Source organism: Vidua macroura, chromosome 6 (assembly GCF_024509145.1).
Source record: "Vidua macroura isolate BioBank_ID:100142 chromosome 6, ASM2450914v1, whole genome shotgun sequence".
Lineage (NCBI taxonomy): Eukaryota > Metazoa > Chordata > Aves > Passeriformes > Viduidae > Vidua > Vidua macroura.
The window spans coordinates 43,446,210-43,470,362 of record NC_071576.1 but is presented as its reverse complement, the minus strand read 5'-3'; the positions used below and the strand labels follow the sequence as shown (position 1 = coordinate 43,470,362).

At 43.1% G+C, this 24,153-nt stretch overlaps 1 protein-coding gene across 4 annotated transcripts in view; it reads left to right on the top strand.

The window, feature by feature from the left end:
• PRR5L (proline rich 5 like) overlaps positions 1 to 15,316 on the top strand; it is a 41,807-nt gene extending 26,491 nt beyond the window's left edge. For 2 of the 4 annotated variants that reach the window (XM_053981217.1, XM_053981216.1), the window contains exons 5-9: positions 371 to 428; positions 3,352 to 3,443; positions 6,742 to 6,882; positions 8,460 to 8,586; positions 12,425 to 15,316. In XM_053981217.1, the coding sequence (XP_053837192.1) occupies positions 371 to 428; positions 3,352 to 3,443; positions 6,742 to 6,882; positions 8,460 to 8,586; positions 12,425 to 12,756 (750 nt within the window). In that variant the 3' untranslated portion in view covers positions 12,757 to 15,316. Of the gene's footprint in view, positions 1 to 370; positions 429 to 3,351; positions 3,444 to 6,741; positions 6,883 to 8,459; positions 8,587 to 11,736; positions 11,946 to 12,187; positions 12,274 to 12,424 lie in introns of all 4 variants that reach the window. The other 2 variants (XR_008437686.1, XR_008437685.1) reach the window with 2 other exon arrangements.
• Positions 15,317 to 24,153: the final 8,837 nt, after the last annotated feature.

Here is a 24,153-nt window from a genome sequence, read left to right as displayed (position 1 = left end):
AAGAAGAAGAGAGTGGGACATTTTCATAGCATTTGACTCTTTAATTGCCTCCATCATGTAACTGACTTATATGCATATGTGGGTGCACCATTATGGTAAGAACTATTTTATTTTCTTGACTCCCTCCCTCTGACCCTTCCCATTTTTGGGAGATGTTTCAACTGCTGTGTCTGTTGCATTCTCATATCTAGCTGAACAAGAGTGGGTTAAGGAATGTCTAGCACTCACGCTGAGACCAGTGCTGGAAGAAGGTACTACAACATGACTAATCTTAAGCTTAATGCATGCAAAGTGGTTAGTATCTGACAAAAATGTGTGTTCATTATAAATAAATAACAGGCAAATGGATGTCTCTCTTTTCTCTTGGCAGAACCAGCTCCTTGCAAAAGGCTTGCTGTTTTTGGAGGAGAAGATCAAGCTGTGTGAAGGTAAGTGTAGTAGGGAACCTGTTTTGGAAGAGAGTTGTGCTTTGATGTTTGGTTAGATGAGATGATTTGCACGTCTGGAAAGTGTACAGCCCTGTCTGGTGCTGTCCTGGGGTGTCACACAACCCCTCGGGAGCCCTTGTGAGGCTGAAGAGAGGGTGGGCTGTTTGAATAGCCACAGAGCCATGATGCTCCTACCAGCCATAACTGCACCTCAAAGGCAGCATCGTGGATCTCGTGTGGCAGTTGAACCTGGGCTCATGGCAGTTCTGGTCTGGACATGGATCCTGTTGCAAAACTGCTTGAAGGTGCCTTCTGCCTTTCATTTCTCAATGTGATTTGCAGCTTGATGTAAGCATAATTTTGGTTTCTATGTCATGCTTTTGAGAGCTGAACTATCGTGCTTTATGTAAATTTAAAGAAAAGAATGATCCTTCCACTGAGAATGAAATCCTTCAGGAAAGAAGTTGATCACACATGGAGCTGTGTTCAAACTGCTGCTGCAGAGTCTGTGGGCCAAGGCAAGTGTGGTGTGGCCACTCAGTGCTGGATGTGTGGGAAGCTGCTCACATTTAGTAACTGTTTGTTCAAGTGAAGCCAGCACATCTTTATGCAAAACGAAGCTGCTGTTAGGTTTGACCCAGTTTTCTAGCCTGCAGGGAAGATCTCTTGCTAATCACCAGTGTGAGTGTGTTGTATGTGGGTCATTAAATGCGAATAGATGCTTATGATCTCACATCATTGCTGGGCCTGGATTCCACTGCACCATTCTTCACCGAGTGACTTCACCCAGCTGGCAGGCTGTAGGATATGGGCCCCAAAGGAGTTAAGGGGTTGCCAGCCTCCTCCTTGGGGTGTGCTTCTTCAGCATTGGCCCTGTGAGGGAGGAAAAAAGGCAGACTCCTGTATTTTCCAAGATGCGGGTACCTGCCTTGCCGCTACCATCTCTTCAGAATGAATGCTGCACAGCTTACCAGAGACTTTGGTTTCTGTATCATATAAAACTATTCCAGGATCTGCTTTAGCATTATGAAAATTGAGTTTGAGTCTGTAATAAGCTGAGAGCGGCCCAAGAGAATTTTGCAGATGCTCAGGTAGTTTGGGCCAGATGAAGTTTCCCAAGCAGACAGCAAAACACCTTCTATGCCTCATTTTTCTGTCCCTAGCTTGAAGTGACACTGGAGCCACTTAGCTGTGCAGGCTGGCATTACTGCAGGAGATGACTCATGGGCACCTTTCTTTTATAATGTGTGGGCTTGTTGCAGGTCTTGTGGTCTCAGCAATGAGGATTTCTTGTACATGCTTCTTGGTTAGTTCTGTCTTCCTGGAAAACTTACACTGCCCCTGCACCCAGACAGAGTGGCTGCAGGGCATGGCAATGTTTTATCTATGTCTATTTTTCAATCACACCCTGTTTAACATGATTTTTCTTTATACAGTCTATCAGAATCTCTTTCAATGCCTGCAGGATTTACAATTTCTTAAAGAAACAAACCATCCCTGTTTCCCCTTCAGAAGGAGAAGTGATCTCTGATGTTTCATTGTGTCTCCAGACAGCAAAGCATTGTAGTCCTGGGTAGGAGGCAGAAGAGGACAAAATTTAAACATTCAATTAATCTGTTTCCTGCTGTCTTTTTCACTTGCACTTGGTTGTTGTGGTAATGGGTAGCTGTTGTGGGAGTGCTGGGTAGTTTCTTGTCTGCCTGCAGTTCCAACTTTGAAGCCATAGTCATACCTGACACAGTGAAGCATCTCTTTGAAATTTTCTGTGGTTGCTAGTGGGCTGGCTCTCTGCTCAAAGGGAAATATCTGCAGGATCTAGTCCTGCTGGCTCTTTTCTCTCTGGCTATATCCTAAGCAGCACAACCCATGGGCAAGTGAAAGTCTGTGTGGAAGTCTGCAGATGAGGAAAGCACTTCAGTACAGAGTGATAAGGCTCCTTTGAGTTACAATTTTACATGTATTCCAGTTCCTCATGTAGGGCCTTTAGTGACCTTGAGGATGAGCCTTCAAACCTGTCTTCAGTGACCATCTTCCATTGCTGCTCCTTGAGTCGAGACTGCTTCTGAGCTTCAGCTGAGGCTTTGTGGGAGGTATCCTGGAAAATTCTTTTGTCAGAAACTTGTGGTTTAAACCCTGAGTCTATTTACACCTGAGATTTCCAGAGATGTATCTAAAACTTGAAATAAACATTGCAAACCTTTAACTAAAAAAATTAGAGGCTTTGGGCCAGATGCTGAGGAGTGCACAGCTCTGTAAGTCAAACCTATGAACATAATTTGATCACAATTGTATTCCTGTTATGGGAATCCCAAGATTCGTAGCTTAGTCTGCCTTGGTTTTAAGTACCCAGTTACATTTGGAGATGTTTGTTTGAATTAGAATCATACAAGCGTTGGCCACAAGTGGATTTTGTTTGGGAACCTTCACAAGTGCCTCATTTGTCATTAGTGCTTTTGTTGGGGTTCCTGACAGGTGGCTGACTGCTGCTTGATCCTGAGTGGATGCTGGAGGGGGCTCAGCTCTTCTAAATGCTCTCCCTGACTCAGTTGCAGGGTGATGTTGGATGATCAGCTTTTGTTGGCTGTGACCTGCTGGTTCTCAGATTCAGCTGTTTTTGTGCTAGTTGAGCATGTTAAATGTGAGCTGTGCAATTGCACAATCCTGTGCTGTGGAGTTAAAGCCTCTGGTTCAAGAGGGGCTTCACTCTTGTTGGAATTGGTCTCATGTTCTGCATAGAACAAACAGTGGTCACAGCCTTGTGTTGCTGTCAGTTAAGGGGAAGCTTAGCTGGGTGATGTCCAGTTTTGGGCAGAAACTGCAGAAATAAGTCTCTTGCTTGGGGAATTAGAGAGTACTTAGAAAATCCAACTTGCTTTTAGTGTCCCTATCACTAAAGCTCTTGCTCCAATCTCTGTTTCTGTAGGTGAGGATCGCATTGATGTCCTGTCTGAAATCTGGGATCACTATTTTACAGAGACTCTTCCTACACTCCAGGCAATATTCTACCCAGTCCAGGTAATCCTAATTACAGTTTAGTCAGGTGAAGCAATGTAACTGCAATGCCTGCTAATGGAAATGGTAACTTCTCTACCAGCAGCACTGTTTGGCCAGTGGCTAAATACACGTCAAAACCTTTAAACAAAATCTTGGAGGAAGTAGAGTTTATCCAAGTATTAACTGTAAGAAGGACTGCTAAAATCTACTGGACAAGCACGGTGTTTTGGGCTGAATTTATTCCCAGTTGTCTACTCTCTGTGCTTAGCTAAGTTTGCACACTGAAACTGTTGGACTATACCTTGCCTAGACTGAAGCTCTGGCTATTTGTTTTTATAGTCTCTTCTCTTTTAAATAGCTGTGACTGTTGGTGCAGATGACAATGCTGACAGCTTGTCTTAGAGGTATAAATCTGAAGACTAGATCAGGAGAAAACGTGTTTAACTCACTCTAATGACTTTTGAAGGTCATATATCCCATTTGTGTCTTTGGGAAATCCTCAGCTGGATTTTTTGAAGCTTCAGTAATGGGACATGTAAGTCTATGGATAGAGGAAGAATGAACACTTTATGTAAAACCTTTTTACACTGGGTATTTTGAAGGCTGACTATCCATTCAGAAGTGTTGATCTGTATCATTTTTTAATGTAGTTTTACTCAGAGTTTGTATATGAACAGACTTATCACCTCCCCAGGCTATTTTGACTTTTCTGCCATCAGAGAAAAAGAAAAATATACCTCATGTGGAGAATGATGTTCTTGGAAATGCTAGCCTCCTCCCCTTGACTTTTGCCTCTTCTGGAAGACATTATTTCCAGAGCCTTTTAAAATTATTTTTCCCTTGTATTGTTTGAAAGGCAGCAGGTAAAGCTCAAAGCTTGCCCTTTTCCTCTAATCCTATTAAATCTGGCATTTCTTAAAAGAGAAAGAACTTCTACAAAGACAGACACTAACCTTTCTACTGTGTTTATTTTTGTTCTTTCCTCGCTTCAGATGCTTGAAGGTAGGTGTTTGACAGGTAAAACTGCAACTATAATACCCTCCCTTTCTCTCCTTTTGTAGCTAACTCTCAGTGAGGGAGTAACCTGTTTAGACAGGAGTTTGCACTGCAGCTACCTGTGTACTGTGGAAACAGTTGAGCTGGCTGTGTCATACCCACTGATGCTAATAATTCTGCCTCTTCCCAGAAAAATCTACTGCCCTGCTATGAAATGTCTGTGATGAGAAATGGGACAGAAGTTACAACACTGTGGGTGCAGCTTTTGGAAGTAACTTAGTCAGTGGTGAAACTGATTATGGGATGTTGAGATTCTTTGAAAGCATATTTTTTTTTTTGCTGTATTTGTCTTGTCACAATATCTGAGTCACTCAAAATATATCAGCAAAGCTGTAAAGTTTGGGAAGTATTGCCACTTTCTGGAAGAGGAACTGAAAGGTAAACAGGATATTTAAAGTTTTGTAGGTGCCTAAGTACTACACTAATGTATGTATTAAGCTGCCTAAATACATCCAAGAATTTAAGTCAGAGTGAACTGCTCTAGGCTACCACAAAAAGAGTTGCTGGTGCAGCAAGAAATAAAAGTTGCTCTTATGCCAGGCCAGTGTCCTAATAACAAGATTGGGCTTTTCCTAGAAATAGGGAACTGTATGTAACTACTTCTGTGGTGTGTTACAACATGTGAGGAGAGCACATCCAGCGAGTGCCTTCCATCACGCTGCAGCTCTTTAAACACTGCTCTGGTCGATGGGAAAGTCAGTTTGTTCTTGATTCCCTATCCTTTCCTGCAAATACCAGCAGGATTATTTAGTTGCGCTCTTTTATGATCCCAGCAATTACACATTCAGAATGAAACTGAGCCACATGTGTGAGCATATGTTACCAAAGGTAGTAACTCACACCAGCCTCGCATCTCAGCCAAGTTTAACCTTAAGGCTTGTAGCTGTTGTGGAAATATGACCTTTAAGCAGCCAAGTTGGTTAAATTGCTGTACAGAGGGAAACTATGCAAACAGGTCACTCGCTGGCTTTTGTATAGTTGCAGATGTTGATGTGACTATTGGTGTGGAAAAAGGAATAGCAAATCTTGTTTTGCTTGGCACAGAAATATATTTGCATTTTGAAATGGGATATGAAGTAAATGGGACTAAACTGCATAATATAAATAAAAAGTTTGCAGCTGCTGAAATATAGTTTCAGGATAGGTATTGGTCTTTCCTGCATGTTTTTTCCTTACACAGTGATGGTTTAAAACAGCAAACTGCTTTTATTGTGGCTGAGCTGTCCTCCATACTATTGGTTTTAATTCATATTTACATATGCTCTTAATTATGACATGCAGCCTGTTATGAATTAATGATTAACTGTTGTTAATTTCTTCCAGCTAAATATTTGCTATGTTGAGTGTGTTATGGAGATCATAAAATGATTCCCAAGCAGACCATGGGGCAGAGATTAACATACTGAGAGGAACAAGGCAAACTTTTCAGGCTGGAAAGTGCTGGGCAAGACTGAGAGGAAAATTTCTGCTATTGAGTTGCAGTGGGACAATAGAAAGTCATGCAGATACTAAACATAGCAGAGGGGAAGGTGGTAACACCAGAATGCCAAATGGAATTAGACTATGTTTAAAAATGCTGAAAATACTATATCATCTGTTAAGCCTGCTCACTTGTGTTGTTAATGTAAAATAAGAATGCCTTGCAGAGAATATTAAAGCTGTTGCTTTTTAAAATTATATTTGGTTCAAGCAGTCTTGCTAGCTTCACTCCAGCTTAAATCCTAAAATCTGTAATGGACTAACTTGTAGATTGTTGTAATATCAGCAAGGTCTAAAGTGCAGACATTGAGCAAAAAGAGGGTACAATATGGGTCAGAGGTAGGTTTAGTTAAGAAATATTCTGAGACTGAGAAATATTTTGAGTTCAGAATTATTCTGAACTTTGTTCCCTACCAAACCTTCTCTGCTTTTTCAGCTCAAAGTGCCAGAAGCACAAGCTACTGGGCTTTTTTGTGAACAAATTGGATGGCAAGTGGGTTTTGTGAATACATACATAGTCATTTGGTGAACTACAGGCCTGTTTCTGGCTTCACTCCAAACCTAGTGGTGCCACAGATGAGGCAATGCCCACTTCAGAATTTGTGTGAGACTGAGAGGGAAGAAATTAAAAAGTATCATGAATCCTCAACAGGAATGACTGGGAGATCTTCTGCCACAGCAGCGATGGGCATAATAAACCCTCCTGTCTATGTGCCCATATGCTGGTATGATGCTCACACGTCCCTTTATCTACACTTGGATTTTGCTTTCTTTGTGTTTTTAGGGTCAGGAGTTGACTATCCGTCAGATTGCTCTTCTTGGCTTCAGAGACTTGGTCTTGCTGAAAGTAAAGTTGGAGGATATCCTTCCCCTGGTCCAGACAAAGGTTCCAGCTTCCATTGTCCAGATGCTGTTAATTCTGCAGGTCGGGAACCTCTGCTCTTCTTTGTCTGATTCACTTGGGTATCTTGACCTTGTTGAAATCATACAAACACTGGAGGAAAAGTGGGGAGAGTAGGGTGTGATGAAGGGGGTGTGATATGTGCTTATTTGGGAGCAGTCAGTGTTAGAATGAAAGCTGAATTTGGATGCCCTGAGCTTTCCTGGGGACAGGTAAAGATGTTGCCTTGAAAGAGCTGTTTTTTGGTGGTTTTTTTTTGGTACCTCTCCTCCCCATCTAGGAACAGTGTCAGGACACTTTTTTCACACAAATTTTCATCTTCTAGCTTGTCTGAATGTCTCATTGTGCCCTAGTTTTCCTGATTTCCCAGCTTTTCAAGGACAGGGCAAGTCTCTACCATTAGAGGAGAAATACCTTTTGGCAGCAGGCAAAATGAGACATCCTCTCTCAAAGGCTTTTCCCAGAAGATCTAGAGCATCTGTAGTAACTATCCTCTTTATCCATATCTCAACAGAATACTTTCCAAGCATGCCAAATACAGCTGGGTTTGGTTTTTTCTCATATTGCCCAGCCTGATGTTCCTGAAAAATGCCATCTTACATGTTTGAATTGATAGAATCGTAGAATGGTTTGGGTTTGGGGGGGATCCTAAAGATCACCTAGTTCCAGCCTCCTGCCATGGGCAGGGACACTTTCCACTAGACCAGGCTGTTCAGAGCTCCATCCAGCCTTTCTCTGAACCTCTGAACCACGTGCAGGACCTTTCATTTGACCTTGTTGATTATCATGAGGTTTGCACAGGCCCATATCTCGAGCCTTTCAAAGTCCCTCTGGGTGGCATCCCTTCCCTCCAACACACCACACAGCCTAGTGGCTTTTATTTCTGCTCCAACATAATGGATGTCTGAGAATTAAACTTTATGAAGCACAATCAAAATTGCAAAGTGACTAAGCTGGTAGTTCTGTATGAGTTCTCACTGTTCTGATGTTCCAGTGACCCAGACTGGAACAGCAGGTGATACTAAAGTGCAACCTCAATTTCCCTGAAATGTTTGTTAATACAAGAATCTTGAGAGCAAAGAGGATCTTGAAGCAACACATTTGAGGAAAAAAGCTTATTGAGGCTTTGCAGGAAGTTAAGTCTGAACGGTTTCTGAAATTGCTGTTAAATTGGTTGGTGTTATCTACCATCTTCACAGCTGTAAGCTGAACCACAGAGGGTGCTTTGCCTGCAGTCCTGCCTAGGGAAAGAGCAGTGCTTTGCCCAAGGCATGTTAAGGCTTTTCTACAAAGAGGTGTTTTCTGATAGCACCACCCTGGCACAATTACACTGCTGCAGTACACTGTGCACATCCTCAGTGTGAGCACACCTCGTACCTTCCTGTCACTTGCTCAGAAAAAAGAACTGTCTGCTCAGTGTCCATAGGGTGTGGCTGTAACTTGGACAAGGAGATTGACTTGAAAGGCACTCAAACCTCCGTCAGCTCCAAAAGCTTTGCTGACACAGTTGGGATATTCCAGTACAGAGAGAATTGACAGACCCCAGGCTTTATTCCAAAATCTTTTAAGGGTTATGTTGACTTTTTGTGTTTGATTTTCAGAGCGTCCATGAGCCTACTGGCCCCACTGAGGGCTACCTACAGCTAGAAGAACTGGTCAAGCAGGTGGTATCACCATTCTTAGGTTTGTGTGAGGATCACAGCTCCTCTGGTAGCACCTACTTGCTTGGTAAGACATGCACATTGTACTGAAGCTATTATTGGGGTGCACAGGTTGGAATGGGAGGCATTTGTGCTGGAAAAGGAAACAGTGCATGACTTCATGAGAGACAGAAAACCAAGGCTAAAACACCCTTGAGAAGGCCCTGATTAGTGTTTCTGGATATAGATTTTTGTGACAGGCTTTTTCTTGTCCATGACCTAGTGAACTATTGGTGCCCCATCACTGCACACAGACCCCACAAAGTCTCCCCTCTCTCTGGACATGGACTGGATTTTAAAACCCCTTTGCCCATGCCTGGTGTACTGCTTCCACCACAGTGAGAGACTGTACTGGTCCTTTGCTGCCTGCTTGCTAGCCTGCTTGAGCTGCTGCATCAATCAGCTTTTGCAAACAGTAGAACTGTTGCATATTAATTCTGAGGGATGACAGGGATTTTCTTCCTTCCATCTGAGGATTCTGTTACAAAAAAAAAAAAAAAATCCAAAATAAAATTCTGTGTTTCAAGTATGTACAAACATGTCTAGGTGAGAGAATGGCACCTCTCTTAAGGAAGAGCATGATTATTCTGGGAGACTTTTTCACATGATGCAGGAGCTCTGCTTACATGTGGCCAGCCAGAAGAGATTGGCTAGCTAATGGGCATAGTGTTACTGATTTGATAATCAAGAAGATTTAAATAGAACAAGTGAAGAAAGCTCCAGTCTCCCTCTGTTTTCACTAGCTTTAGCCTTTGCTTCGATGCAAAATTGTAGCAAGCTGGAGATCCACAACCTGCCCTGTACTACACTTAGCAGCGTATGGGCAAAGATGGTCTTGTGGTAGAAGACCAGAACTCAGAAAATCTGTGCCTGTAATAAACCCATGGCATTGCTTCAGGAAAACTGTGGTTCAGGATTTTTGTTCTTGTGGTTGCTGGGCAATCCTCTGTGCAAGTGAACATGGTTGTGCAGTTCAGCGTGGATTTGCAGATCTGATCCTAGGGCTCAGTCTAGACCAAAATTCCATGTAGAAGTTGGACTTTGACAAATTTGATTGCTTTGCTGTTTATGGACATTTGCATGCTGCTGGGATGGTTTGAAAGGTAGCTGCCTGACTTGTGCTGAAGTTTCTAGCCATCCTGGATTTCTATCAGCTGAACGAGGCATTTGTGCCATTAAAAAAAAAAAGAAAACCTACATAAGCTGGCCTTGTAAAGTTTATATGCCTTAAAATAATTGAACTTACTTTGATTTTAGCTGTCATTTATTTGTGTATATTTCCAAGGTGGCCTTTTACCCTTGCTCCACCCTGTGCTGAGCATGAGGAAAGAAGGAATTTGTGTTTGCAGTACAAGACAGGGACTGCAAAACTGCACTTTTCTACAAATAATCTTGGTATTTTCACAGTGCTGCTATGGAGGTGGCTTCTCGTCCTTAACTTTCACTTGTAATCAGACTTCTTTCTCTTCTCTCTCCCTCTTTCAGTCACCTTTTTGCTTTCTCAGAACCAGTTTCTTCTCTCACTAGGCAGTGAGAGAAGATACTGATATAAATGGCAAGCAATTCTAAAGCTTGTGATACAAAGAACCTACAAAAGAATTTCAGTTTCTCAGGATTTTCAAACAGCAGCACAGTTCATAACAATGAAGTAACTGCACTAAATAAATTTGAAATTTAATAACCATCTAACACAGTCACTTAATTTATCAGTCATGGTCAGTTGATTTACTAAGTATTTTACATGGTCTCCTTAACATCCTTCCCTCTAAATAAGAGAGAAATTAATTTGATGGGTGGAAATGATGGTGAAGCCCAGTAGGTTCCCCATAGTAGCTTTTGGGAAGGGTGCTGTTGGGCTCTGGGTGTGCTTGCATTCTACACAGCTGTTCTGGAGGCCAGACTGCCATCTGGTCTGGAGCCTTCAGGGTAAATGAGAGTTGGGGAATGTGACTGAAGGTGTCTGCTCCCAGCTGTGAGTATACATAAGGCTTCAGCCTGCAAGGCTGCTGTATCTTAAGCTGATTTAAAGCAGAGAGGTGTGAAAGGGACAGTAGCCCTCACAGAAGGGAGTTGTAGATGGCAGCATTTCCACCTGGTCTGTTAGCACCCTTTTGCTTTGCCTGTGTAAATTAGCCATAACCTGCATGGTAAGGATGGAATATGCCAGAGGGATCCAGCTGGCTAAGAAACAGTGTTTAGATAAAACAGCCACACATCACTGCTGATCTGAGATTGCTTGCAAAAAAGTCCCAGAAAAACTCCTCCCAGTTAATATTCCTGGTCATAAGGCACCAAAATAAAAGTAAAATTTCTAGCTAAGCCATGCATAATAACTCCCTTAAGAGACTGTATTTTGTGGCCAAGAACGTAAAGGGGAAAAAGTAAAGCAATATATGCATGTTCAGAGTTTAGACTAATTTCACCTATTTTTTTTCTCAAAAGAATCATATCCTAATGCCCTTTAACACTACAGTTTGCTGTGGCTGGAGCTGCAGATGAAACCTAAAAAGTGTATTTGCTGTTACCAGCCTCAGGAATGATTTTTGCATACCCTCAAGTGTGAATGAACCATTTTGGATTGATGTATTACTGGCAGTAACAGGGTGAAGGCTGCTCACCTGTTCCTCCTTGCAATAAATAGTTTGTTTTCTGCTTTCTCCCTGATACAAGCTTCCAAAACTCTTATAACCTTCAGTGACAAGTGCTTTGCATTTTGTTACTCTTATCTTCTGCAGTCTTGATTGGAAGCCTTTTATAAGGTTTAAAGGTTTCTGACTTTATGAAATGAGACCCTGCACTTCAGTGAAGTTTGTGAGAAACAAAGAGACACATGGAATGGCTCCATCAGCTGCTGCAGGGATAGACCCACAGCAGGTGTCCAAAATCACATGGAACATTGCAGGGAGGTGGAAGCCAGCAGGTGAACAGTAGCAGTGTCTGATTCAACCTGCTGGAGTGGGATTACAGTGAACCAAGGCAAAACTCTGACCCCTGCCTTCCTTCAAGCTTTTAGTGTCAGAATTGACATGTGCTTCGTGACACTGCGCTGGGGACTGTGCTATGTGTCTGTGCTTTAGACCTGGCATTTTTCCTCCTTAATGTTTTCGCTGAACAGATCGTACAGCCCACACCCACCCCTTCTGTGTGACTGCCTTTCCCTTGTGCTCCTTTTCCTCAGGCTGTTGTGGACTGTTTCTGTGCACTCTTAGGTGTTTTTTGTGTCCAGCCTCCAAACCAGATGTGTCGCAGTGGATGAAAGGATGAAATGTCCTTTTTCTGGCATGATCTTTAAAAAATATGGCAAGATAGTGCCAACAGAATGGCCTGTTCCTAGGCAGATGTAGAGACAGTGCAATGTAAGCATCAGGAATTTCACATTGACAACAGGTAATGGCACTTCTGAGGGGAAAATTTCTGAGAGAAATTTTTCAGAGACAGGGATGGCAATTCAAATCCCCACTGAATGTCTTTTTTGGAGACTTATCCTGCTTTAGTGTCACTTATTTTAGTGAACCTGCATGTGAGAGTACCTAGTTGGTATTCACACCTTGATAAAAGAGAAGACTCTCAGGATGCTAAAGAGAGTCCCTTGCCTACACAGCTGACATTTTGGCTCACTTCTCTTGCAGGCAGCAGCCCCTAGAGCAGGATAGGAGGTCTCTCCTTTCTGGGGCAGAGGCAGATCTCCTTTCCCAACACCTAGCAGTATGAACTAGTGAGCTCCTGACTGTTTTCCAGTGGTAATGAAGTGGGGCACTCTGTAGCTGCACACTGAATTCTCTCTGCTCCCCAAGGCCAGCCCAGCAGTGTGAGCAGTGGCCTGTTTGTGTGCCCTTGACCATTCCTGCTTCCTCTTTCTCTTCCAGAGAGACGGTACTCCAGATCCTGCCCTAAGGCCCTGACCCCGCTGACAGAGCAGGAGGGCGAGGCTTACCTGGAGAAGTGTGGAAGCATCCGTCGCCACACAGTTGCCAATGCTCACTCGGATATCCAGCTCCTGGCCATGGCCTCCATGATGCACATGGGAATGGTCGTGGAGGAGTCGGACCCTGCTGACAAATGCCTCCTGCTGCAGCCCAGCTGCTTCGGCCACAGGCAGTGCTCCAGCGAGCCCAGCATCGCCGATGGCCCCGAGGGAGCCATGGCAGCAGCCAGCAGGCAGGACCCTACTGAGCTGAACTGCACCTCTGTCAGCTAGAAGGAGGCTGGCTGAGGAGTGGAGAACTCTATGCACCAAGCTGGACAAAGTGGTGTGTCATCCCTGCTGGGAAAAAAAGAGAAAAATAAGAATTTTGCTCATGTCATTGAAATGGGCTCAAGGGTTCATATGGCTGAGAATGTTATCTAGATAAGTTCTTTTACCAGTCTGCGATCATTGTTGATGGAGGTACCAGGCTGCTCCCTAATGACCACTGAGGGCTGCAAAGGTTTTGCTGTTGAACAGCACAGTCTGCCTTCTGTAAGCTTTCTCTCTCTATTAGTGTAAACTTTTTGGCATCAGGTTTTTTCTTTGGTATGATACCAATTCAGTTCTTTTCACTTTTCTCCATCTTTCCCAGTTGTGCTTCTTTTTTGTTCTTTGTCCCTGCAATGGAGGCCTCTGTGCTCAGTGTTCTCTTTGCTTCTGGTGCTAGCATGGTGAATGCTGAGCACTTCATTTCTCTTTTAAAGTTTAACTCAAGGATGAAGCCATTTGCATCCTGCAGAAAGATCTGCCGAGCTTGTGAGAGGAGGAGATCCTTCATTTTGCTTCCCATGGGCATGGATGAAAAGTCCAAATCAGAATTAATCAGACTGTTTTCCCAGGCCCAAAGAGAACTGAGTATATGTGGAGTCTGAGCTGAGTACTTCATATGTACTTTATTTGGTTCCAGTCATATCTTGGGAGTTCTGGTATAAATTGGGTGCAAAGGATGGCTAGGGGTGTGTAAATTTGGTGCAAAATAAACGGAGCATCCTGGCATTTGGCATCAATTTGCTCTCAAAATGTCAGTGTTGATAGGGCTATGATGAAAGAGAAAATCAAATGCGTAGGAGATGCTGCACTTGTGTGGGAGATGTAAAGGTGCTTCTCAGCACTGGGCCCCCATGACTCCAGATCAGCAGGTGATCAGTATTTCATCCTGGGCCTACCCTGGTACTTTTAGCACTTGTGGATTTCGTGAGGCCGAGGATAATCAGCAGGGTGTGGAAAGGAGTCCTGTCTCAGTGTATTCATGAAGTGCTCCTGACCTCCAGTGGTACCTGACTCAGTGCAGTATAGCTTCTAAGATAAAGTGAGGGCTCTTTGCCATCTTTGGTTTTGTTTTTATGGTGAAGATTAGGAGTGGGTCTGGTTTGCAGGTGTCTGTGTCAGGCACTGCAGTCTGCAGTGTCTGCTTTGTAGCATCACTTGGTACTCCAATGGTGCTTCTGTGGGGAAGATCTGATCTGTTTGAGCTGTCCATGGGATACTCTGCTGATATCTTGCTAAGCAGATTTGCAAGTGTTATTACAGCCTTAGAGGTAAACTGCAGTGCTGCCTTAAATGTCAAATCCCATTAAAAATATGGACATGACACAACTACCACTTGAATCTACTCCTAATGGTACTTGGTAAATAAGTGTGTCTTGACAAGGAAACAGAAGGTTAGGATGAGCCTTTGGGATGTTTTTTTTGCATTCTGTGACATTAACTGTAGAATTTTCCCTGCTTCTATTGGGCATTAAACATCTTCTGCTCCACTGGCTGCACTGGAGTACAGCTTTGACCTGTCAGGATTTGGCACATGCAGCAAAAGGAGAGGTGGTTATTATTTGGCAACAAAGCATCAGAAATACCAGCTATGAGCACAAGCCATGTTGCCTTGATAAATGAGGGTGTTGATTTGTCTGCTGTGGTTTGCAGTGTTGAGAGAGATACTTGGAAGAGCCTCTTTTTCCCTTCTGTCACCAGAGCTCTTGGAAGAGCCTCTTTTTCCCTTGTGTCACCAGAGCTCTTGGCATTTGGGGAAAGGCTGACTGTTTGGATCCCCAGCTGTGCTTTCCATGTCAGGAAAAGAGGTTCAGTTGTGCTGGCTGCCTCCTCCTCCTCAGAGCACCCACAGTCCAACAGAGGCCAGGAAGATTTGCCTTTAAGCAGCATTCCCTTCAGATGGATTATAGGATAAATTGCTCTCCTGTTATAAATTGGACTGACCAGGCCAACTTACTGTCATCTGCCTCAGGGGCAGCCATGGATTGTGGTGGAGCTTCAGAATCTCTGTGGTGGCAGCCATGCCTGCTGGTCTCCCCTTGGGACAGTCCCTCCAGCGTGAAGCAGATGATGGTGTCCTGCTCACATTTAATTTCTTTGGCCTCTTGCTGTGACTAAAGTCTTCTCTTAGTTGCACTGAGGTGTGGGGGGAGGTGGTCACCCTGCAGCATTTCAGTTCACTCTGAATAAATGAATGCTTTTCTTCTTTCTGTTTCTCCTGTAACCCATTTGTCTTCTGTAAATACCCAAACCATTTAGATGAGAGAGCAGCACCCTCTTTTATGGTGAAAACTAGAACAATGTATTTATTTCCTGACATATTCTTGGATCATCTCTAGGGCTAATAGAAATTAGTCCTGGTTTTAACTTGAATTTCTTTTGTTTTACACAAATGTATGATTTTAATTATTTTGGTTTTGTATCTGTTACTTTGCAAAAATTTGCACCAAGCCCTCTGAATCATGCACTTCCCCTGTTGTTTTGTTTTTATGGACAATTAAAGCTGGTGGCTTTACTTTGTAAACTGAAGTAAACACAACCTGTTCTGTAAACCACAGAGTGTATGGTCATGACCACCACATTTAAAGCCATGTGAGATTTCACAAGTCTCTGCAAGTGCTTTTCTTTTAGAGGCTGGGTGAACCCGAAGGTGGCTGGAAGGCTGTGCCATGGTGGCAGTGTGAGGCTGGCCTGGAAGGGCCCTGGGAACAGCTCTGAGGGGCAGTGCTGAGTGACTGCTCTCTGCTGAGGAAGCTCCCAGTCCTCTGGAAGCAAAGATGTCCCCATGCCAGAGCTGCAGCATGAGAAACACATGCATTTTGGATACAGGGTTCTGGTTTGGGGTTGCACTGTGTTTGCTGACCATGTCACATGGCTGTGACAGGGCCACAGGATGGGTCTTTTCTACTCTTGTGGTCACCAACTTGAGAAAACCTCCTGGAGGAGCTGCCAGAATGGGAAGAAGGAATTTTTCTCACCACCTCCGGAAGACTGTTACCTTCTGCTTCAATAATGACCTAGACTGAGTCACTTCTCATCACCTAGAATCTGTCTTCCTTTTTTACTCTGTCTCCTTCTTAAGGTAAGTGATTTATTCTGTGTCCATGCAATTCTGTCATAAACTTATTGATGGGGCTATGCTTAGTACCACTGGCCTTTTTTCTGATATTCCCCATAGCCAAGCACATGGTTTTATTGCCAGGAAGCAGAGCTGCTTCTGGTCCTAGCCATGTGGACAGCAAGTTGGTTTATTTTTAAATTTTTTATCAATCAGAAGGCTTGCAGTATATATTACTGATGGCAGCAGGGTGAACACTGCAGAGTTTGGGTTGCCTTTTCTTTTTAGGTCCAAGTGGCAATGGGTTCACCTGGAAGGCCTTTTGGCACTTGCCACTGAGTCAGCAGATGGAAAATATTTGGCTCTTAGAGGCAACCTGTGTCCCCCAGAGGAGAAACTGCAGGTCTAGTGAGAGGCAAATTGTGGTATTTATAGTGTGCTTAGTTATGCAAACTTCTTAATTTTACTGTAGTCTCAGAGTAGGAAACCTTCCTAACTGGATTCTCTGTTCCTTCCCAACCTGGCTCCTTCCCCATGCCAGCAGCAGGACTCTTGGGCCTGGCAGAGTGCACCTCCCTTGCCCTGAAGGAAAGTTGTGCATTAGGTAAAGCCACCAAATGGGTGTCTGAGCTCTTGAAAGAGGCCAGGCTGGCTGTGTTCTCTGGCTGTCCCTTCCCCACTTGGGACAGGTCCTGCACTCAGGAAAGCAGGTGAGAAAACAAGACCCACCCAGGCATGGATTCCCCACACTGCCCAGGGAGTTTCCCAGGGGTACCTGAGCTGGAAATTCAGCCCACGGTCAACATTCTCTGTAGGAAGGTCACTGCAAATTTTCCTGTTAATTAAAAGTGTGAAGGGCAGGGTATTTGGTATTTCCCTGAGTAAAGAGGAGGTAATTAGTCATCCTGTTCATATTTCAAATATGGAAGGTGGATCTGGCAGGACAAAAATAGGTTAAATGGGATATTCTTGTTTGCCCACACATTTGGATAGGGCTTTTTCTTCCCCCTGTTATCCCAACAACTCCAGGTAAGGGCACCAAGCATTCAGCTACATAAACAAAAGCTTTAAAACAGAGGTAGCATCTTTAAAAACAACTTTCCAGCAAAGGTACAGCTCATTCTCATCAATGTGGTGCTCAAAATGGCATGCTGTAAAATAACTGCCACTTGCTACCTGAGAATTGGCTGCCTTTTATTCATTACTTGCATCTGAAGATATCTGGAGTACCCTTGTTAGTTATTTCCACCTGGGAGAGCAAGTGCTCTATCAGGATTGTGCCAGTTTACATATCTCCTATGTTTAAGCTCATCCCTTCTAGGGGGCTAATCCTGCCCCAAGCACTTCTTCAGATCTTGTGAAAGCTGTCCTAAGTCCACAAATAGTGGCAGCTCAGATGTTTGAGTAGTTTGGGTGCATTTCTCCAAACCAAGTGATGAAAAGAAGTGACAACTCCACTGCATAAGTAAGTGAATTGAAAACTGTCATTATTTATCAACAGTTGCTTGGTGTGCATGGCCAACACACTCTTGGGGCCACAGATATGGGCTTATGTGTAGGAGACTCACCTGTATGGGAGAGAGCAGTAAAGAACGGGTATATGCGCAGGTAAAGGAAATAGCTGGCTAGATTAATCTTCACCTGAATAATTAGTATAACAAAAGGTAGAGGCTTAATTATGGTTTGATAACCAGACTTTGCAATGAACAAAAGGAAAGCAAACTCCTTAAACAAAAAGACAATGGCTTGAAGGGTCCCACCTACCCTAAACTCCTGCCATAGCACAGAGCAGATTTTCAGTAGCTGTGAATTGCAAGAGTATTCAGGGAGTTGCTGTTTGAAGTGTCTCTCATTTGGCTTCAAAGCTAATTCCCACTTATGCCAAGAGCTAGTTGATAATTCTTGTGGCATAATTATTATCGACTGTGCAGTTAACAACCTCTGTTACATTGGAAAATAGATTGGAGTCAGAGATTTTTTCTGACCTTGAAATTTATGAAGACAGCTGCATTGGCTCACACACAGGAGTTTTCTGTGGTTGCTGAGTTTTTTGGTTTTTGGTTTGGTTTTTTTTGGTTTTTTTTGTTTTTTTTTTTTTTTTTAATTTTTAAATTTTTTTCCTTTTTTTTTTTTTACCTGAAAGGTTGAGTTCTGTTAGAATTGCTTGGGCTTCTCAAAGACAGACCAGTTATAAGATGCTCAGTCTTCAAGTCAGTACTGCAACAGGACTACCTAGAAAGTGACAGAATTTATTAAATGTCAGTAAGAAACCACAGACTGTGACACAAATCACCTGCCCTGCAGGCCTTTGAAACTGATTTACACCCATCACTGGTAAGCCAGCCCTCTTTTTCATGAGGGGTTTTTAATCCTCTTCACACTAAAGGCTTATTGACTAACATATCAATGGTTCTTGGAGTAGAAAATTGTTCACCCTTGTCTCCTGTGCATCTATCTCATGGCTTCACTATGACAAGTGCTAAACCTGTCTTTCTTCAGGTACATCTCAGGCTGATGGATTTTGTATTTGCTGTATGGTTGGATATAAGAGATGAGAGGGTGGGAGAGGCTGTTCTGCAGGAGAGAACTGATGGTATGTGTGAAAAGTGCCTCTTAAGTGGTCTATGCACCACATCTGAAAAAAACTCTCTTCTAATATATATATATTTTTTTTTTTTTGTGGGAATGGGAAAAGCATTCTGATGTGCATTTGGAACTTTGAATCTCAGAGATTCAGAACCACTGTCCATTACAAGTTTGAGTGAATACAGAGGATTTCTTGTGATTTTCCCCATCTTGTTGCGTTTTTCAGGAGCCAGCAGTGGATGGCGATTACATGCTGAGCATTGCTGTGTTTGGTAGTGCAGATGGAGCTCCTCTGAGCTCCTCCATTCAGCCTGTCACTGAATGTCATCAGTCTCCCTTCTGGCTCTTAAATGTTCAACATCTCTCTTCCCTGAAAGCCCTGCAGCAGCCTGGAGAGATGCTGCCTGCTGGACCCACAGTCCTGGTTAACTTCAATGGCTCATCCTCAACAACACTGTTTTAAGGAACCTTTCCAACTATCCAGGAGCTGCTCTGGCAGTCACACTCCCACCCCCTGAACTGTGGGAAACCCAGAACTGAGCTGGTAAGGAAACCTTTTCTCTGACTGTGAGTGTGGGGTGTGCAGCAAGCCAAGAGGGGCACCCATGGGGTTCCTGGAGCCACCCACTGTGAAGGGGCTTTGTTCCCAGCAGTGACAGTCTGGAGTGGTGGAGGTGTGACTGCCAGAGTGACTCCTGAATGGTCAGAGAGGAAAGTTTCCTTAACAACTTCAGGGAAAAGGAGCTGCCACCATCCAGCCATTCCCCTGTCAAACAGTGTCCTGTAGTTCTTAAAAAAGTCCTGCTCTTTGAAATCAAAGTAAATGCTGCAGTAAATGAGACCTGAGAGCATTTGTCACAAGCCTCCTACTACCTTATTGAAATGTATGAGCTGGTGTGAAATGACATCCACGCTTGTCAGGCAAACAATCAAAAAAGCCCATTTTCAAAAGCTCATTTCTTTGTCTTTACCCAATGCTTAATCTAATCCACTGTTTGTCTATATCAACATAGCTGTCCTCCTTTGCCTGGGGTTTACAGCGAGGAGAAGAAATTGTTCAAGATCTGGACCTCTCGCATCTTTTTTCTTTTTCCCCCTGATGAACAGTTGTGGTTAGCTGATTGACTCACAGAGCTGGTGATGCCTTCAGAGGGCAGCAGCAACCTCTCTCTACTCCTTCTCTGGCTTGAGAGTACTTACCAAGACTCAGCTCTACATGAAACAGAGAGTGAAGGTCCATTCAGCAGTAGACACTGCTGTTTGTAGGGACTGTGGAGAGACCAGTGGAGCAGAACTAGGCCTTTGAGGGACTGACTTTTTACTTTGCAGATGTGTTCTTCCTACATTGCTTGTTTGGGATTGCCCTTATTGGGGAAGCCTCCAATGGGCTTTTGAGAATCTTAGAGGAAAGCAAATTTGTCCCTGTCTCTTACCCTCCAAGCCTGCCCTCCCTTCCCGAGGCTCTGCCTGGGACAGTGGCACTCCTCACCTCCGTCCCCACTGTGTGTATTGGGTGCTGTGGGGCCTCTGGCTTGGGTTGTACCTGCAGAAAATGTGGGTTTGGGAAAAGGAGGACAGCAGAACCCATGGGCCAAGCTCTGACAGTCTTTTCTGCAGTGAGGAGTCCAAAACTGAACACAGGATTAGAGATGTGGCTCAAAGGAACTATGAGTTAGTACAATTCCATGGGAGAAAGACTTTTACCCTTTCTCATTTTGGCAAGGACATGTGATGGTGTTGGATGCACAGTTCTGGCTCAAAAACCTGCGGATAGTTGGACTGGGGCAATTTTTGTTAGAATTTATTTTTCTTATCTTTGTATAGATACATTATTATGTATTATACATGATCTATTTATAGCATACATTTGTATATATTTAATACAGTACATCAATATAATACTACACTTAATTTAAACATGTCTTTTTATGTATATAATATTTTTAATTTTTTATTGAGTTTTTGTAATCTTTATAATTATTTATCTGAGACTATTATAACTGGACTGAGAATATACAGGAACCAGAAATAGGCAGAGGTTAAAATATGGTTCCTTTGCATTCACACCTTGGTTTCCACTGCTGTTTGAAAGCAGCCAAGGAACCAAGTAATTCACTGTGGCTGTTCATCACTGTCCTGGCTGTTTGGTGGTCTGACCTCCCTTTTCCCAACAGTACTAACTTACCTTTCAGGATAATTATGTTTCTACCCATAAAAAGTCTAAATCCCTTCCATTCCCAGAGGATCCAAAAGCATACACTGTACAGACCACCAAGATTAATTAAAAATATTCAGTCCCTGCATTTTATCTAGAAGGATGTGTACAGGCACATGCCTCTATAAAGGACTTTTGCATGAAGAAACTCAAGCTCAGGGGGTTGTTTCTAGGAAGTGAATCACACTGGAGGCACTTTCTTAGGCAAGTCTAAACTCCACACTGTGAAGTTTATCACACGTAGGTGTGATACTGAAACTAGGAACACTTGTATGTGTCACTTTTCCCTGGCAGTACCTTCGCTCCTTAACACTGTTAGCAAAGGCCAAGGTCATACCTGGCTGAAACTATTCCTTTATTAAAGGCAGAAACAGAAACAAAGTTCAATCTTGGACAGAAACAGGTCCATGCAAGCAGGAATACCAGAATGGAAATACAAGTGCTAACTAAGCATACTGTTGTAGGATTTAACAGGTCAAACTCCTGGACTTGACACCTTCACTTGACACCTGCTGTGTGAGCATGCAGCGAGAGCAGCAGCTGCTGCTGAAGACAGAATGGAAAACCAGCAAATTACTAATACTGGTCTGTAGCAGGAGTCAGGATTCTGCACATCAGGTGAGACAAGGAAAGATTTGTGTTGTTGCCTTTTTTTTTTTTTTTTTTTTTTTTTTTCTCCAGTGTGTCAATTATCAGCTGAGTTCCGTGGAAATCAGGTTCTGTCTGAGAGGACTAAGAAACTGAAACCTCACATTTTTGGACAGTTCATCACAGGGCTAGAAAGATATCTGTCCTGCTTCTAATCAGCTAAGAAGAATGGAGGAGGGGTTTTCTTCAAAATTGTCAGTACCAAACTGCAAAAACACTGTTCTGTTCATGCACTGCTCCCTTCACTGCTGAGTGGGATAAATCTCTGGCCAAAAGCCACCAGAAAACACAGCCTACGAATCCATTCTGCCCCAGGCCAACACCTGTCAAGTCTGGCCAAGTCAAGTCAAACTGGCTTGGTGCCTCAGTGAGAAGCTCTCAGCTGGAATATTCAGGACCAGGGGGTAGACCAGGGCTTTCCCCCTGCTTCATCAGCAGGTGACTGGCTGCAATAACCATCCCCCTGGTGTGGCAGAGCAGCCAGCTCCTGAAGGCAACAAAGGAGCAGCATGAAATCACTGAACTTGGGAACACTCGTGCTGCATGGCCTCAGAGATCAAACCAAAAGGAAAAGAAGGCTCATTAGTTGAGGCTGGGACTGTAGCTAATAAATTATTTTCCTATTGCACAATCTCCTCCTTGCACACAGTTTCATGAAATTTCCTATTCCATCGGAGAGGAAAACTCCCAGCCAAAATGCAACTTTCAGAGTGTGAAATGCAAGTGGTTGTTTCAGTGGAGCAAACATGTTCAAAGAACATGATCACCAGAAGAGCAGACAGGGAAGCAGGGCCCCAGCATTTGAGCAGAAAGATTATTTTCACGATGCTGTAGCTCAGTCTTTATTTGCTCTGCATTCAGCATACACTAGCAAGGTAAATTATTTTTTACAGTTTTTTTTTTTTTTAACTGAAAGAATTGCAATTTTTTAGAAGGGTTGAGAAGTGGTGGCAACAGGTCCACTTGGGATGAAATATGGATGAGGAGGGACTCAAGATATGACCACTACTTTAGAATCTTTCTGTTTCTGTGCAGACAAAAGGAAATGCAAAAAAAGAGAGGACAGGAGAAACAAAGACAGTTCTGGCTGGGAGTTGGATTTTTTAATGCTGTTGCAAACTGGAAAAGACTGCAGAACTACCATGAACTCTTCACCCATTCTGAGCCCTGACAAGCTTAAAATAACTTAAGCACGTATCTACCTGTGTGTTCAGAGATGTATATTTATCAAGGTGGTTAGTTTAATTGTAAAAACTTAAAACCAGTAAAGGAAAAAGACTTGAAGGCCACAGCTCCTGACATTTGGTACTTCAAGGTTACTAAGACTGTCAGGTCTTGTGAGGGTGTTGATGGCACTCAGTCCAGTGTGGTCAAGCTCTCCCTTCCAGATGAAGTGGACAAAGGCTCAGTGGTGGTAAATGACGAGGGTGAGACCAGTGCCAGGGAAGTGTTTCCTTTGGTAAGCTTTTGTGCTAGCATAAAAATTTCCTATTTGAGTGGTATGAGATTATTATTATTATTTTTTAATCCAAGATGAGTAACAGGCAGAATTCATCAGCCCTCTTACTCATTTCATCCACACGGGCTTTAGATTCCCTCCTCACCATTTTTGGTCAATTAAGCTCCCCTTGTATTGCCTTCTATTTGCTGTGTATGCCAATACCATGCTTGACCTTTTTCAGGGCTAATTCAGGAAGTTTTTTTGACTTCTGTAAATGCTGTCTTGGAACAGGCTAAATAGTCACAGTTCCTAAATGAGAGACAGCACAGAAGAGCTGAAGTTTAGCTGAGTGTAGTAAGGAATGGCACAGAGACTTTCTCTTTCCAGCCAGAACAGCTGGAGTGCTGGTCTCCTGCTTTTTGGGGATGAGGAAGGTAGCAAAGCAACTGGTTTGGCACTAGTTAAGGATTTTAGCTAGAAGAAGCACATTCTTCTTGTGAAGTCACTGCAATGAACTAGTATTTGTTCAGGAAAATATCCCATCAGAGTATCCTGGTCCATATCTACTTCAGCCATTTTTTTTTTCAGAAAGGTACATGTACATTTGTACTTACACAGGTGTGAACATGCTCCTATATTGCTGCTTTTCTGCTTCTGCACATGGACTTTCCATTCATTCCTGGGGCAGCTGCAAATGCCAGCTTTTCCTGCTTAAAGAAAGGTCGTTATTATCTCACCAAAAGAAGATTTTAGTGCGCTTAAAATATGGAACACTAAAAATGGATTAACACAACAGAAAACCAATGTCTGAGCAAGCCTTCCTATCATGGAAACTATTAGGACCAACCTGGATGAAAGACAAAGTCATAATTAACTTGACATTAACAGCACATTACTGCAATACCACTAATGTTACTCAGAAAAATCTTAAGATTTTGAATATCCCTTCCTGCAGATGCTATAAAAACAGATCCAGATTGAGATAAATCAGAGATTGCAATAAAATCTGTACCCCTCTTACTGAGAGGAATTCCCTCTGGTTTCTGATCTCAATCTCCTGCAACAAAGTTTCAGCCCATAGTTGCTTTTATGACAAAAAAAACAAGCAAGCAGATGTGGCCAGAGAGCTGAGAGTGCAGCTTTTTTTAGAGTTACATCTTAAATTACAGGATGATTATGGGAACACTTACTTTATTGTCTATTACATGAACTGTATCTTTCAGTAATTAATAAAGCTATCAACACTATAAATGCCAGAAGTTTTTTATCTTGAAATATATTCTTTGCCTTCTTGATGCTGTATGATATCATCCACCTCTGAAACCCACAGGACAGAGAAACTACCACAGCAGTCCTGTATCAGTTAATACTTTTTAATAGACTTCCATATGAATAAAGATGCAACATGCAGTG